Source organism: Sarcophilus harrisii, chromosome 2 (genome assembly GCF_902635505.1).
Source record: "Sarcophilus harrisii chromosome 2, mSarHar1.11, whole genome shotgun sequence".
Taxonomy (NCBI): domain Eukaryota; kingdom Metazoa; phylum Chordata; class Mammalia; order Dasyuromorphia; family Dasyuridae; genus Sarcophilus; species Sarcophilus harrisii.
This window is the reverse complement of record NC_045427.1, coordinates 383,603,338-383,619,472: the sequence shown is the minus strand read 5'-3', so window position 1 is coordinate 383,619,472 and position 16,135 is coordinate 383,603,338. Positions and strand designations below refer to the sequence as shown.

The 16,135-nt window shown below is 35.6% G+C and overlaps 1 protein-coding gene across 2 annotated transcripts in view; it reads right to left on the bottom strand.

Annotated features, from left to right (window-relative positions):
• ADAMTS2 (ADAM metallopeptidase with thrombospondin type 1 motif 2) overlaps positions 1–16,135 on the bottom strand; it is a 451,708-nt gene that overhangs the window by 106,890 nt on the left and 328,683 nt on the right. For both annotated transcript variants that reach the window (XM_031953540.1, XM_031953539.1), the window contains exon 5: positions 6,304–6,387. In XM_031953540.1, coding sequence (XP_031809400.1) covers positions 6,304–6,387 — 84 coding nt within the window. The remainder of the gene's footprint in view (positions 1–6,303; positions 6,388–16,135) is intronic.

Sequence of the window (16,135 nt, the reverse complement as noted above, 5' to 3'; positions counted from 1 at the left end):
ATGACAAACTATTTGAGTATCTTTGTCAAAACAACAACAACAACAACAACAAAACCCAACCCAAATGATGTCATGAAGAATTGAATATGACTGAACTGACTCAACAACAATGACAATAAAGACTTGTTTGAAAAAGATGGTTGTAAGGAATTGTGATCAATCAACTCAATCGTACATGATGATATTTACTGTTTTGAAGGTTGTAACTGGAAAATTCTAAATCAAATGACTGAAGACTATGGAAAGACTTTTGAGTTTTATATTATATTAAAGATGGATCATTGTCTATTCACTTACAGGGAAGCCCTGATTTGAGGCACTGCAAACTAGAAATAGGGAAAAACCAGGAAAAAAACCAGAACAGAAGCACAACAGGAGTCAGGAATAAAAGACATAGGAAATAATGAAAATAGCTGCTTACAAAGGACAATAATATATTCATCCAGTCAGTTAGCACTACTTAAGCACCTACTATGTATCCATTAGGCACTGTGCTAAGTATTGGGGATACAAAGAGAGGCAAAAGATAGTACCTGTCTTCAAGAAGCTCACAGTCTAATGGGAAGACAAGGAAATAACAATTATGTACAAACAAGATTGCATATGCATAATATAGCTGGAAAGGGTAAATAGAAAGAAGACACTAATATTAGGGAGCATTATGAAAGACTTCCTGTAAAAGATGGGATTTTACATGGGATTTGAAAGAAAGTAAGATGTAGAGATGAAGGGGGGGAGTATTCCAGGCATGGGGTTCAGCCAATAAAAATTCTTGGAGTCCAGAGACAGAGTTTCATCTGAGAGGAAGAGCAAAGAACTCATTGTCATGAGATCAAAGACTACATGGGATAAGATATTAAGAATACTGGAAACTCAAAGAATGTTAGAACTATAAAGGACCTTAGGGATCATCCAGTCCAATTCTGTCATTTTACAGTAGATGAAACTGAGGCCATGAGAAGGGAAGAGAAAGTAATATACTGTTAGTTACAGCACAGTAAGGCTAGAATTCAGGTCTATCACTACCATCAAGTATCCTTTCTGTTTTTTAGCATGCTACTTCACTTGGTCTTCAACTACTTCTCCGACTGAACAATAATAATTAGAATTCTAGTCCTTATTTCCTTTCTATAGATGTGCCTCTTGGGTCACCTCTGCTCTCATGCCGTAGAGACACTTATGAATGTAAATTTCTCAGGCTAGAAGTGTATTCTTAGCTAGATCACCAACAATTTCATTAAAAAGATTTTCAATAATTTTCTTTGACCTGGCATTTTGAAATATAAAGCTAAGGCAAGGACCCTTCACCTGGCATTTTGTGGCATTCTCCAATTATCCCAAACTTCTGATTTATATTTATTTTCCCTTTTTTGTCCTAGAAATATTTAAAACTAGTATGGTTCACTGGCTGTGGCTCCTTCCCCAAATAATCCATTGAAAAGCCAGTTGCTACGCAACCTCCAATATTGCCTATGCTATCCTTGCTGGCTGATGACATATTGCATAAAAGAATCTTTTTTTTAAAGGACTGAAATGTTGTTTTAAGAAAAAAAACTTGCAATAGCTTAGAGCCATGTCACAAGTTAGAAGGAAAACAGTTCATCACTCATATGTACGCTCCCAATTATCTCCCAGAGTGGGTTATTATGAGCTTGCTAACGGAGTTTAAGGCCTTTACTGCACAGAATAAAATATGTATCATGATTCTTAATATTAGGCTATATAGCTTGGCCTCAAACCCCAAGATTCGATTCACTCATGATTATACTGCGAGACAGAGGTGTCATGGGAAAAGAATCATGTCCTTTGATGTCATCTCCTTCAACTCTCTCAGTTGACTGATGAAGCATGGAACAGTGGAAAGGGAGCAGGATCCAGTATCAGAGGACTTGGGTTCAAATTCTGACTTCACCACTTACTAGGTTGGGCAAGTCAATTTCTCTGGGCTTTGGTTTTCTCATCTGTAAAATGGTTCCTGAAGCCCCTTTTAGATCTAAATCTGTGATGCCATGAAATTCTAAAAATTCACACAGAGTCATGCAGATAAGAAGTAGCCAAGTCAAAGTTTGAATTTTCTGGGTTATCTGACTCCAAGGCCAGTGCTCCCTCCCTTCTACTACAGCACCATGCCTCCTTTGGGTCTGACTCTCCTTAGTCTGACATGCTTACTAACCAGATAATGCAAGGTTAGGAACTGTGGGTCCTAGTCCCACTTAGATCTCCAACTGAGTTGCTTAGGTGGTCTTTAGCAAATCTCTTCATTGCTTGCAAGGGATCTTATCTTCTTCATTTGTAAAATGAAGATTTTATACTAAATCATTGTTGACATCTTTTCTAGTAAAAACAATAAAACCTCATGTCTATAGCTCTCTCTCTCTCTCTCTCTCTCTGTGTGTGTGTGTCTCTCTCTTTCTCTCTCTCTCTCTCTCCACCACACACACACACACACACACACACACACACACACTCGCACACAGAGACATATATATTTATGAACTACTCCTACAGCTAGTAAGTGTCTGAGTCTAGTTTTGAACTCATGAAGATGAGTCTTCCCGATTCCAGACCTGGCACTCTTGTCTACTGCGCCACAAATGAAGACCATTATTTTGTTGCTCATATTGTCAACTGCAGGAATTGGTCTATGAGTTAAGAGACTTAGGCTCCAAATCACCATCTTCTACCATCTTCACATGTCAGTTTAATCAGACCAGGACTTGTCTTTATTTCAAAGGCCATTGTGAAGACAGCATCAGACCTTGGTGTTGGATCCTATTCTTCCTTTTCTGGTTTTCTTTCTTTTTTCCTTTCCTCCACCTCTTCTTTTTCTCCTTTGCTACCCTTTCTCTTTCTTTCCTGCTTCTTTCTTTCTCCTTCTCTCTCTTCTTTTCTCCTCTCCCTCCCTTCCCTTTTATTTCTCCTTCTTTCATTTCCTCTCCTTTTTTCTTTCTTTGTTTGCATCTGTTCTATCAGCATCAGACTATAGTGTTGGGATCCTTTCTCAGTCTAGTATGGTGTAGCATCACCATGGTTGAATCACTTATTCCAGAGATCAGCTAGTCTCCTTAAAAGGAGGAGGAGGACTTAGCTCTCCTTTCTTACTCCCCTTAATGCCCCTACCATGCAGTACTAAATTGTTATTTGTCCTTTCTTTTTTTAGAGAACCAATGATCATGTCTTCACTCACATGAACTGAATTTAAGTAAGTCAGAATTGCACAACGTCACCAACCTCATTCTCTCTTTCAAAGTCATCAAAATCCAATAGCAAAAAAAATATCAAAATGACTGGTGATGGCCCTGGATGCAGTGTACTTGATTTTTGACCAAGCTTTCAGTGCTCCACAGCACTTGCTTTAGCTGCTTTCTTAGCTATTGGAACAAATTGTTCTCATTTACCCAAGTTTTCACATGCTTGGAGTACATATCCCTTAATTCACCACTGTTTAGAGTTCATCAACCTGGTTTACCCCATTTGTGGAGACAGTTTATCAGTGTGACTGCTATACATCTATAGCTTCTTAGAGCCACAGATGAGAGCTGAGTGTTAAATAAGCACCAGAAGTGGTTAAGAATACTGAACAGAGCTTAGGCGCTTTCACACCACTGAAGATGCTCTTGAAGTCACACCATGCAATCAAAAGAAAAGATTTGGAGGAGGATGGAGAACATACATTTATTAAGTAACCTAGTATGTGCCAGGCACAATGCTAAGTGCTTTACAAATATTATCTCATACAAATATGATCCTCCTAACAACCTAAAAGGTAGGTGGTGTTATCCTCACTCTATATTGAGCAAGCTGGACTACCTCAGGTCATATAGCTGTGCTCAGAATAACATAGCTAGAAAGTATATAAGGCTGGATTTGAATTTAAGTCTCCCTGACTCCAAGCGCTAAAGTGCTATCTACTGTTCTATTTAGCTGCCTAGGGAGAATAGAAAAGTAATGACAGTACAAGATAAAGAAAGATTAAGACAAAGAAGATGGGGGTCAAAAGGAATGGAGTTTAAGAAGAAAAAAGGACAAAAAGAGAAAATCAAGAGAGAAGAAGGTAAAAGGATTAGGAAAGTAGGACAGAATTAGAGTATCAGAAAAAAAAAAGATGAAGGAGAAAGGAAAGAAGAGACAGAAAGGGGAAATTAAGAGAGAAAAGAAGATAAAAGAATTAATAGACTAAGAAAAAAGAGGACAGAAAAGAATCAAAAGCCTAAGAATGAAAAAGAGAAAGGAAAAAAGATGGATCAAAAGAAATCAAGATCAGAAGAAAGAAGAGGCCTGATGAGAACAGGGGAGAGAATCAGCAGAAATTAAGGGTTCCTCTAGGGACAGAGAACATAAGAATTGGATGAAATAGAAAGAATGAGCCAGGGACAAGAAGGCAGAAGGAAGAGAAGTTCTACAAAGTGGGGGGAATTAAATAATCACCCACTTCTGGGAAGCTTTGACATTAAAACTTTGGATGCTTCTACATGTGTATGTGTGTGTATATATGGGGGTGTGTGGGTATGAGTGGAGGTGGATACGGGAAGTTCTAAAGGAGGCACTGGGTTAGACTCCAGTAATCCCTGAAATTCCGACCTTTAAAACACCAACCCTCAATTTTCTAGGAGACCCATTTTCTGACAATATCAAATAATCAAGTGAGGGGCCCTTGCTCACCTCTTCTTAAAAATCTGTCTTACTTCTGAGGCTTTTTAGATCCCAATGGGACAGTCTGAGGAACTGTCATGAGCAAATCCTAAATATGTGATATGAAAGCTGAACATCCTGTCACCACCAGTCCCCTTCATTAAGCACTTAAAAGCTACAGGAATATGCACAGAGCAGGCTGATTCATGCTCCATTAATGGAGCGCCTCCTGCATATTCTGCTCTTCCCCAAGGGTCAATTCAAACAAAATTTAATTTTCCTGTTTTGCTTGATGAGTTCAAATACTTTAAGGACCTATGTTACATTGCTGTAGGAGTTTTTTTCCTTTTTAAATAGAGAAACATTTATTTTATTTTTTTTACTTTCCCCTTCCTTCATGAAAAATTTATTTTTTAGCTTTACTTTTTAAAATAGTATTTAATTTTTCCAAATATATGAAAAGACAGTTTTCAACATTCACTTTTGCAAAATTTTGTGTTCAAAATTTTTCTCCCTCTCTCTTGCCCTCCCCAACACAGCAAGCAATCTAATATAAGTTAAACATGTGTAATTCTTCTAAACATATTTCCATATTTTCCATGCTGTGCAAGAAAAATCAGATCAAAGAAGGAAAAATATAAGAGAAAAAAAACAAGCAAACAAACAAATACAACAAAAAAGGTAAAAATACTACAGCCCAGTAAAAAATTAAAACAAAACTCTTATAACAAATATGAATAGTCACATGAAACAAACTCATGGTGACCTTGTCAAAAACTGTATGTCTCATTTTGCATCTTGAGTTCATCATCTTTCTATTAGAAGATGGGCATGATCACTGGTCCTCTAGAATTATGGTTGGTTACACTGATCAGAGATAAGTATTTCAAAGATATTGATCATATATATTGTTCTCTTGATTCTATTTACTTCATTTTTGCATAATACAAATGTTCTTAGTTCCCACATCATAACCCTTGTCCATTTTAGCAGACAAAGTGGATGTGCTGCTAAACCTCAAACCTTTATCATTTGATCACAAAATATTTAGTGATGGTTCCTCTGAACTCAATTATTTGCTAATAGATACCTGGGGTAGAGGTTTTTCCATTCTGTCAGGGATTAATCTCTACTGATGTGGCTTTTGAACAAGTAGGCTGGGAGAAGGACATTAATGGAAAGTAGGATTCTGGCCACTTTAATAGAGCTTGTTTAAAAGACATTTGAATCTTTAAGCTGTGCTCTCACACCTCAACAAAGGAAACTTGTTAGGAGAAGTCAAAAAGTAAAGACATATCCTAATCATATGAATATTTACAGGAAAACTCTGAATGGAAATTTCCTGGAGGCAGTTTTTTCTAAAAGACCGTAACATTAAGAGCTAAGCCTGGAAGTGAAAATGATAGATACTATGGTTGCTGTCAAATAGAAGAACAGCTTAGAAACAGAGAATTAGAGAAACTGTCCAGCAAATTGTCTATCCTCTTTTAGATTTTGGGCTCAGTAAGGTCCTTATCATGCACAGAATTTTCATCTCTCACAATGACCACAGGAGGCAATCAGGAACACATTAATGTTCCTGTCCCTGATGAATAGGACAAATCTCAAATATTCATCTTTGCCCCTTTTTACCAGCTCTCTAATTAATGATTTAAAATCCCCATTGCTTACCTTTCCATAACTCAACAGGATTATCCGCACCAGAACGACGTTGATGTGGGCTCCCAGTGACTCATCATGATAGATTTCATTAACCTGGAAAAGAGTGGAACTATTTCAGACTGAGCCTATCGAGGTCATGTTCATATTGCCAGAATGATGATCCCTACATTAGGGCCTGTGGAAGATGCTAAATCCCCTAGAGAGAAAAGATTGTCCACCTTACAGACTTGTGGTTTTTTTTCCATGACCAGAATAAACATTTTAAACACATGGTTATGAACTCCTGATCTCATGGACTGGGCACATATTGGGAGGTTTCCCTAGTAGCTAGGAATCAAGTTAAGATATATCAAGTCAGCTACACAATTGACTTAATCCCCAAAAGCAAGGGTTTGATAGACATTGGAAAAAAAGATGTCATATATGGCAAGGGAATGGAATGGAGAAACATTGGTCAGGTATGGAAGTTAAAAGGGGTTCTTCATCAATGCTTTTCTTTAAATAATTCAGTTTAAAACAATAATAGTAACAATGATAGTAGCTCACATTTGAAGAATACTTTCTGCTTTGTTGTTGTTCATTCATTTCAGTCATTCTCAACTCTGTGACCTCATTTAGGGTTTTCTTGGCAAAGATACCAGAGTGGTTTGTCATTTCCCTCTTGAGTTCATTTTACAAATAAGGCAACTGAGGCAAATAGGGTTAAGTGACTTACCTGGGGTTATATGTTTAGTAAGTTTCTGAGACCAAAACTGAACTCAGGAAGATGAGTCCTCCTAACTGCAAACTCAAAACTATATTTTCTACACCACCTAGGTGCCCTTATTCTTTGTTTTACAAAGTGCTTTATACATATTACTTCCTGAAATCCTCATATTAACCCTGGGAAAAAGGTAATACATGTTTTATTGTCCTTATTTTATAGATGAAAAAAAACTGAGGCTCAATTGGGTTAACAGCTATAGGAGTATAAGTGAAGTCATTTTGTAATAACCATTTAATTCTTTATATTAACTCGGGAAAATTCTTTTGTCACTTATAATATGATTACCTCACTATTCTCCTTATGGTCTAATTTTTGCCACTTGGAATAGGAAAACCAAAGAAGGGAAACTGGGACCTTTCCTATGATTAAATATGCCATTAGAAGAAGACCACTGAAGAAGTCAAAGTTTATTTTTTAAAATTTTTTGAGGTCAAAGTTTAGAGAGAAACTGTCTACAAAGTTGTTTGACTAAAAATGCTTAGACTTCCTGGAACTATAGACAAAGCTCAGAAGGTCTAACTCCAAGAATAGTTCATATGAATTAGATCTGAGGAGAGAAACAGAATAAGTTTAAGTATTAAAAAATAACATCTAGAGGTAGTGAGGAAGACATAAAGTTGTCTCCAGGAGTTCATCTTTCCATAAATAGTGCTTATATTTAATTTAAATTCAATGATTATATTTATGCTTATTTATTTGAATATATATTTCTTTTAAAACTATAATTTAATGGAAAGAACCAAGACTAAGTTATGAGGAAGTTACAAGGAGACAGATTTTGTCTTAATGAAAGCAAGAATTTTGTAACAATTAGTATCATTCAAAAGGAAAATGTATAGCTTAAAGAAACCATGAATTCCCTATCAATAGAAAGCAAAAATTGGATGGCCCCTTGTCAGAAAAGCAATAGAGAGGATTCATGATTTAGGTATGGTTTAGACTAAGTGGACTCTTTTTCCCTCTAGCTCCATGATTTTATTTTAAAAAAATCAAATTCTTGTCTGAAAAATGAATGCCTTTTGCTTTACATCATAGTATTATTGGTATACCACCACTAGAGATGAACCTTCACTTGTAACAAAAAAGAGTTAAACAAAACTAACAAAGTGATTTCATTTAAGGTATTTGCAACATTCTAGATCCACAGACCCCTGCCTTTCCAACCAAAGGTATGTTTCATAGCTGTTTTCTTCATTAGATCATAGGCTCTTTGAGGGCAGATATGAATTTTTTGCCTTTTTTTGGTACCTCTAACTATCAACAGAATTTTTGGCAAACAATAATATGGCAATAATAAATGCTGGTTGACTGATGAACTGGGACCATGTATGTTCATTACAATTATTCAGAGCTTGACCTCTTTTTAGGGTTCTTTTTGTTTACCTGATTATAATCAGTATCTATCTCTATCTCTATATACATATATGTGTGTATGTATATGAATGTGTGTATATGTATGTTGTTATGTGTTCTATCCTTATTTTACTCTGCATAAAGTCATGCAAGTTTGTTTTTTATTTTTTCTTTTGGTTTGTTTGACTGATCAATGTTCTTATTTTACTCTGCATAAAGTCATGCAAGTTATTTTCTTTTGGTTTGCTGACTGATCAATGTTCTCTTTCAATAAGCCATGTTTATGGAAAACCTGGCCAGAGAGATCACTGAGTCACAACCAGGGCAGTACAGTTGATATGAGCACAACAAACTCAAATGAATATCTCTATCTATCTATCTATCTATCTATTTAATAATTAGGCTCACCAGGATTGGCTGTGAATGTTTTACCTGTCACAATTCGGGCTTTAAGCTATTACAGGAGAAAACTCACAGTGGCAAGAAACAGTTTATGTCCGAGCTGTGATAAAAGACATATTATGCCTTGCTGGGTCCCCAGGGACAAATTTTGTACTAATTATGTACATTTTCTTTCTTTCTTCTTTTCCTTTGCATTGATTTATTTATTTGCTGTTTCTCCTCAGCAGAATGTAAGTTCCCTGAGGGAAAAGACAAATTTATTCTAGTTTTTGTGCCTCAGTACAGTGTCTGGTTAGACATAATGTGTGCTTAGTTAATCCTTGTTGAACTGATTTGAAGCGACAAGACCTGTACTGACTAATGTTTAAAATAGAAAGGAGGTACAAATAGGGTTGTGCTTATGTATAAGACCTTGAAGATAAGAAGCATAATAACTCTGGCTATGTCCTCATTCTGGATCAAACAGTTCCGGGAAAGCAGCAATCAGAAATAAATGGTTGTCTCAGGTCACCTCCTCTCTACCCTTCCTCCCCCATCCCAAGCCATTCCCACACATATAGACCCAAATAACACTCTGCCCCATTTCAGTACAAATGAAATATGTGAAAGCCAGGTTTTCTTGGCAAAGATATTAGAATGGTTTGTCATTTCCCTCTCTAGTTCATTTTACAGTAGTGGCAACTGAGGCAAATAGGGTTAAGTGATTTACCTGGAGTTACAAGTCTAGTAAGTTTCTGAGACCAGAACTGTACTCAGGAAGATGAATCTTCCCAACTCCAAGCCTAGAACTATATCTCTTATACCACCTAGATGCCTTTACTCTTTGTTTTACAAAGTGTTTTTTACACAGTACTTCCTATATTAGTCTTGGCCCTGCTCTGGGTCTGGATAGTTTTGGTTGAGTGAGAAAGAAGTTACCTCCTCCCTTATTCTCCCCTTCTTTCCTTCTTCTTTTGGATTTCCTTCTTTCCTTCCTTCCTTATCTTTTTTTCTTTCTCCTTTTCTACCATTTTCCCCATCTCTCTCTTTCCTTCCTTTGCTCTCTCTTCTTTTCTCCTCTAATTCCTTTTTTCTTTTTTTTCTCCTTCCTTCAATTCCTCTTTTTTCCCCTCTTTCCTTCTTTGTATCTGCTGCTTGTCAGGGAAAGCTCCCCTAAGGCTCTCCCTTTGTAAATATTTAAAAGGGTGCTAGATAAATCAAAGATCAAGAAAATGAAGGAGAAATACCAACAAACTCCTTCTCTCCAGTCCTAGATTATCCAAAGAAGACGATCAGAAGCCTGGAGGCACTTTGGTGTGGTGTACTAGGAGCTCCTTAAAACCAGCTCATCTCCTCAAGCCAGAAAGATCTCCTTCATAATCTGTAGGAACTGCCTCTAGAAGACAAAGCCAGATCCAGAGAAGTCACAGCACAAAGAGACAGGACTAAAAGGCAATGTGTCTGAGGCCCTCCAAGAAGTCTGAACCTAGACATTTCTCTGATATACTGGAGAGTAACAGGAGACTAAGATAGTAGTAGTAGTAAAAGTAGTAGTAGTAGTAGTAGTTATCATCACAGTAGTAATAGTGGTGGTGGTGGTAATAATAGTAGTAATAGTAATAATAGTAGCAGAAGCAGTTAACATTGATATATTATTTACTATGTGCCAGGCATTGTGCTAAGCACATTATAAATATTATCTTATTTGATCATCACAACAATCCCGGGAGATAGGTAGTATTATCATTCCCATTTTATAATTGAGTCAAAAAGAGATTAAGTGACTTGCGCAGGAAATATCTGAAGACAGGCCTTGGTAGTTCACTGCCAAAGGAGCTGGAGATGGACAGTGTATAGGCATTCCACGCTGAAGGACACTTCAGAAATCCTTAAGGTAGCCCAATGTCTGATGGTTACTTTAGGTCTGTTATAGCTGGAAAGAGCAGGATATAAAGCCAACTTTGAGCATGGGACTTCACAAGGAGAGGAACAGCAGATAGAGAGGAAGCCAGAACAAAGAGATGGAGGCAGAAGCCAGTGAGTGAAACAGATAAGGGCGAAACAGATCTACACCTAGATCCTTATCCCAGGCCAGGGTAACAGGAGAGCAGGAAGGAGTACCAGGACCCAGCTATTTATTCTATGTAAATCCATTGAAAACCGGTAGCTTCAGCATTCAGATTAAACAGGGGATAATTCAGCCTGTCCCATCCAAGAGTGTGGAAGAGCTTGGAACTTGGTCCTGCTACAAAGTTCCAGTCAAGAAACTAAAATTATTACTGTGTGTAAATAAAAGTCTTTATATGGTGAAGAATTATTATGAGTTAAGAGAAGCCCATAGGTAAATACAGGAGAAAAGATCTGCTCCATAATAAATACAAGTAGAACTTAGGAAAGGGTGGGGAATGAGGGTGGGAGGTGGTGAGAAAAGGAAGAAGAATGGCTTGGCTATGAGGATTTCAAGAATTGATGGAAGAAATGAAATAAGTAATGTAAATTTTGAAATTGAGCTTTTTAGGGGAAAAAAATTTGAAGGAGAACAAATAGCTAAGAAGAGAAGAGAAAAGGGGAAAGAAATAAGTATATATATATAGTGCCTATTCTATGCCAAGAACCGTGCTAAGTGCTCTTCAAATAATATCTTATTTGATTTTTCATATCTTATACTTGAGGAAAGAAAATGAAGTACAGAGAAAGAATATGACTTGTTCAAGGTCACATACACAACCAGTAAGTATGTATCACCATATTTAACCTTAGAACTTCCCGATTCAAGTCCCAACATTCTATCCATTCTACCTTAACATAACAGGTGAGAAGTTTATAGTGAAGAGAGTAGTAGACTCCCTGGAAAACAGAGTGGAATAAACATAATTCAAAGACTCCATGAAATAAGAAATATTAGAACAAAATAAAAAGACTGAAAAATTACAAGAACATATAAAGTCAAAAACAGTTTATTTGGAAAACAGGTCAGAGATAGTATTCTGGACTAGTCCTAAATCAGGTCAGACAAGTGATTCAGGCTCAAAATTAAAATGCAATGAAATATACATGTGCTATAAAAATATAATAAAAGCAACTTTACTTAAAATCTAAAACTGTACAATTCAGATTAAAAGCTATGCTCTTTCACCTCTACACTTCTCATAGCAATAACCATGTTAGATCAGAAAGGCATCTCTGAAAGGCAATTGGAATTCTACTAAAACCTCCAACATAAACTTCCCATTAAAGGGCAGCAAAGAAATCATGAGAATGATTTCCTTTAAAAGAAAATTCACCTAACCTACACAAAACAAGCAACATTCCTATCACAGAGAGATAATTTTAAAATAATCAAACTCCTTGAAATCCATGACCAAACAAAAAAACCAAAAAAATATGATGGGCATCATATTTCAAGATGTTATAAAATAAAATTGCCTATTAGAGTATAAAATGTAAATCATGTGTATAATTTAGATATAAATTATAAATACATACATTTATATTTGTAAATATATTAAAAACTGCTTAGTATAATCAGAAGATAAAATGAAAACAGAAAGAATGTAACAGTCAGCTCCTGAAAGAAAATTTAAATCGAAAATACCTAGTGATAAAGCCAACATCACAAGTTTTCAAATCAGAAAAAAACATACTCACATATCACACATAAATAGCAAGAAATAGGATCAAATAAAACTACATTGAAACTATTATGAAAGAAAGGAAATCTTGGAATATGACATACCACAAGGCAAAAGAAAAATACCATTGAGGAAAGTTGCAAATACTAAAAGAAAAAAAAATGTATGCTTAATGAAATAGAGGATTTTTAAGTATCCCTTTTTGACAAGCTAGTAGGATCTTTAAAATAAAAACACAGGTCACAATAGAATACCAAAAACAAAGGATGCCTATACATTGAGGAATGATTGAACAAATCATGGTTTATGTATTTACATAAATTACAATATTCTTGCACCATAATGAATGACAAAAGAGACTAACTTAGAGAAATTTGGGAAAACTTGTATTAAACTGGTATCAAGTGAAATGAATAAGTCCAGGAAGATTTTAGATGGATAGACAGATAGAAAGGAAAAGAACTATAAAAGATCTACAATGACCATTCATGAGTTCAGAAGAATGAGAAAGTGTCATCCTACTTTTGGGCAGAGAAGTGACAGTCTAAAGATATAGAATGAGCCATACACTTTCATACGCAGTCATTATTTAATTTAGTTTGTTGACAATACTTATGTGTAACAAGCAAGAAAATCTAACTGTAAGGAAATGAGTAGGGAATGCAAGTTGGTAGGCAGTGGTAGTAATGCAAAAGAAGAAAAGAATATCAATGAAATATTTAATGAAAGAGCAGAAGGAAGTTCATAAAGGGACACAAATAAGCAAGAAATTTTTTTTTACTATCACGTTAAATTTAATATACATTTTAAAAAACCAAGGTGTGAAATAGAAATTCATAGTTTCATATATGTAATCAGCCTTTTTCCATCCTTTGCATATTGAAATTTTCATAACTGTTGGTGTTTGTCAAGGTCATTTGAAAAAAGTAAACAGGGATTAGAAATGGAGTTGTGATTTCACTGATGTAAACATGGAGCTCCCAGTGAGGAAACACTCTCTATTAATTCAGATTGAGCTCTTTTATACAACTTATAATCTTAAAAAGTAGCTTAGAGCATTTGGAGGTTAGATGACTTGACTGGAATAATCAGGTAGTATCTGTCAGAGGAAGTATTTGAAACCAGATGCTGCTTTATATATTCATTTGTTACATTCATTTATTATGCTGCCTTTCATGGGAAAAAAAGAAAATATCTTTTAAAAAATCATCTATGATTTGTTTTTTATTTCTATCAGGCAGCACTGAAAAATAATGAGATAGTCTATTCAGTGGTTATTCTTTTTTTTAAAAAAGCTTTTTATTTTCAAAACATATGCATGGATAATTTTTCAGTATTGACCCTTGCATAGCCTTGTGTTGCAGATTTCCCCCTTCTTCCCTTGACCCCCTTCCCTAGATGGCAAGCAATCAAACATGTTAAATATGTAAAAATATATGTTAAATCCAATATGTGTAAACATATTTATACAATTCTCTTGCTGCACAAGAAAAATCAAATAAAAAAAGAAAGAAAATGAATAAGAAAACAAAATGTAAGCAAACAACAACAAAAGAATGAGAATGTTATGTTGTGATACACACTCAGCTCTCACAGTCCTCTCTCTGGGTTTAGATGGGCCTCTACATCACAAGATCATTGGAACTGGCATCAATCATCTCATTGTTGGAAAGCGGCTCAGTGGTTATTCTGTACAGTACCCCCTTCTGCTGACCATTTCCTTGGATGAGATGAACCAAGAGCTCTATTTTACTTCTTATTATAATTATGAGGGTCCTTGGTGAGAGTATCAAGCAGGAACAACCACAAGACAGACTGAGCAACTAGACAAAAATCCAAGTTCAAGAAGACAAATGGACTTTGTCATCATACACAGACTTTTCTAAGAATTGACCAGAGCTGATATTCCATGAGGAGGATATTCAAGGAGAATACGTGTATGTTATAGCTAAAAAGTAATCAGATTGGAACAATAATAAATGGCACATATATTGTTTTGAGGTTTATAAAGCACATTTTGAATTACCATCATTTGTCCCTCTAACAGATCTATGAGGTAGTCAAAGCTGGGATTGTTGAAGACTGGGCAGCTAGTTGACAGAGTGCATATAATATTGGGTCTGAAGATTCATCTTCCTGAGTTCAAATCTAGTCTCAGATACTTACTAGCTATATAATCCTGTTTCATCATCCGTAAAATGAATTTGAGAAGGAAATGGCAAACTACTCCAGCAGAAAAATCCATGTATAGGATATAACTGGACAACAATAATAATCCACATATTAATTAAAATAGAAATTGTTGATGCAAACAAATAGCTAGAACTAATGATAGAAGTCTAAGGAGGAAACTAATTAATGGATTTAGTATTTATTATTCCTTAGTGCATATGCCACATCTCTAATCCTTCACATTCTTTTCATTTGTTCCTCCATTCAACAATCACCTAGATGTGAATAAAAGATGAATAAGCTCTCTGTAATCAGAGAGCTTAAACTAATGGGGGAGATAAAAGATGCCCATAAGTAACTCTATAATATCAGACAGAATATGTTAAGCAAATAAAAAGGGACGAAGCAAATGCCTTGAGAAGTTCAGTGAATGGAGAAATCATATTTGGCTTGGAGACTAAAGACTTCCTAGAAAAAGTGATATTTGTGTTAGACCTTGTGGATATGATTTCAACAGAAATCATTTCAGGAAGGGGAAGTGAAAACAAAAGACACAGCATGTGTTATATTGTAAAGACAAGAAATCACAAGGCATGTTCAGGGAAGAGGAAAACCAATTTGGCTGGAGTACAAGGTGCATTCAATGGTCATGATGACAAGCAAAGTGAAAGGGGAAAGGCTAGGTGAGCTAGATATGGAAAACTTTGAATGCTGAGCTAAGAAGCACAAGTTTTATCCTCTAGTTCAATGGGAATCCCTAAGGGTTTTAAAGGAGAGGAGGACCAAGATCAGAACTGTGCAGAAGAAAGATTCTTTTTTGTATTTATTGTATTGTATATTGTACTGTATTTTGTATATATTGTATTGTACTTGTATTGTATAATATTTTTCCTCAGTTAACTTAAAACAAATTTTTGTATGTGTTTTTAAAATTTTTGAGTTCTAAGTTCTCTCCCTCATCCCCACCCACAATTAAGAAATCACATGTGAAGTTATGCAAAAGATTTCCATAAAAGTCATGTTGTGAAAGAAAACATAGATTTCCCACCCTAATGAAAAAAAATCTTCAAGAAAAATAAAATTAAAAGAGAGAGGGGGGAGGGAGGGAGGGAGAGAGAGAAAAAAGAGAGAGAGAGAGAGAGAGAGAGAGAGAGAGAGAGAGAGAGAGAGAGAGAAAATTCTTTGAGTATGGATAGGATTTTTCATCATAAGTCCTTCAGAGTAGTTGTGGATCATTGTATTACTGAAAATAGCAAAGCCATTTACAGCTGGTCATCCCAGAACATTGCTATTAGTTTGTATACAATACATTTCACTTTGCTTGACTTCATGGAGGATATTCCAGGGCACAGATCATATCTTTTGATCATTTATCAAATGAGGCATAGGTCTTATTTTTTATAAATTTGACTCAGTTTCCTCTATGTTTGAAAATTGAGGCCTTATTATAGAAACACATCAAAATTCTGTTTACATAATTGTATTCCCTCACCTTATATTATTCCCTCTGTCCTTTCATCTTGTTTCTCCTCAAATG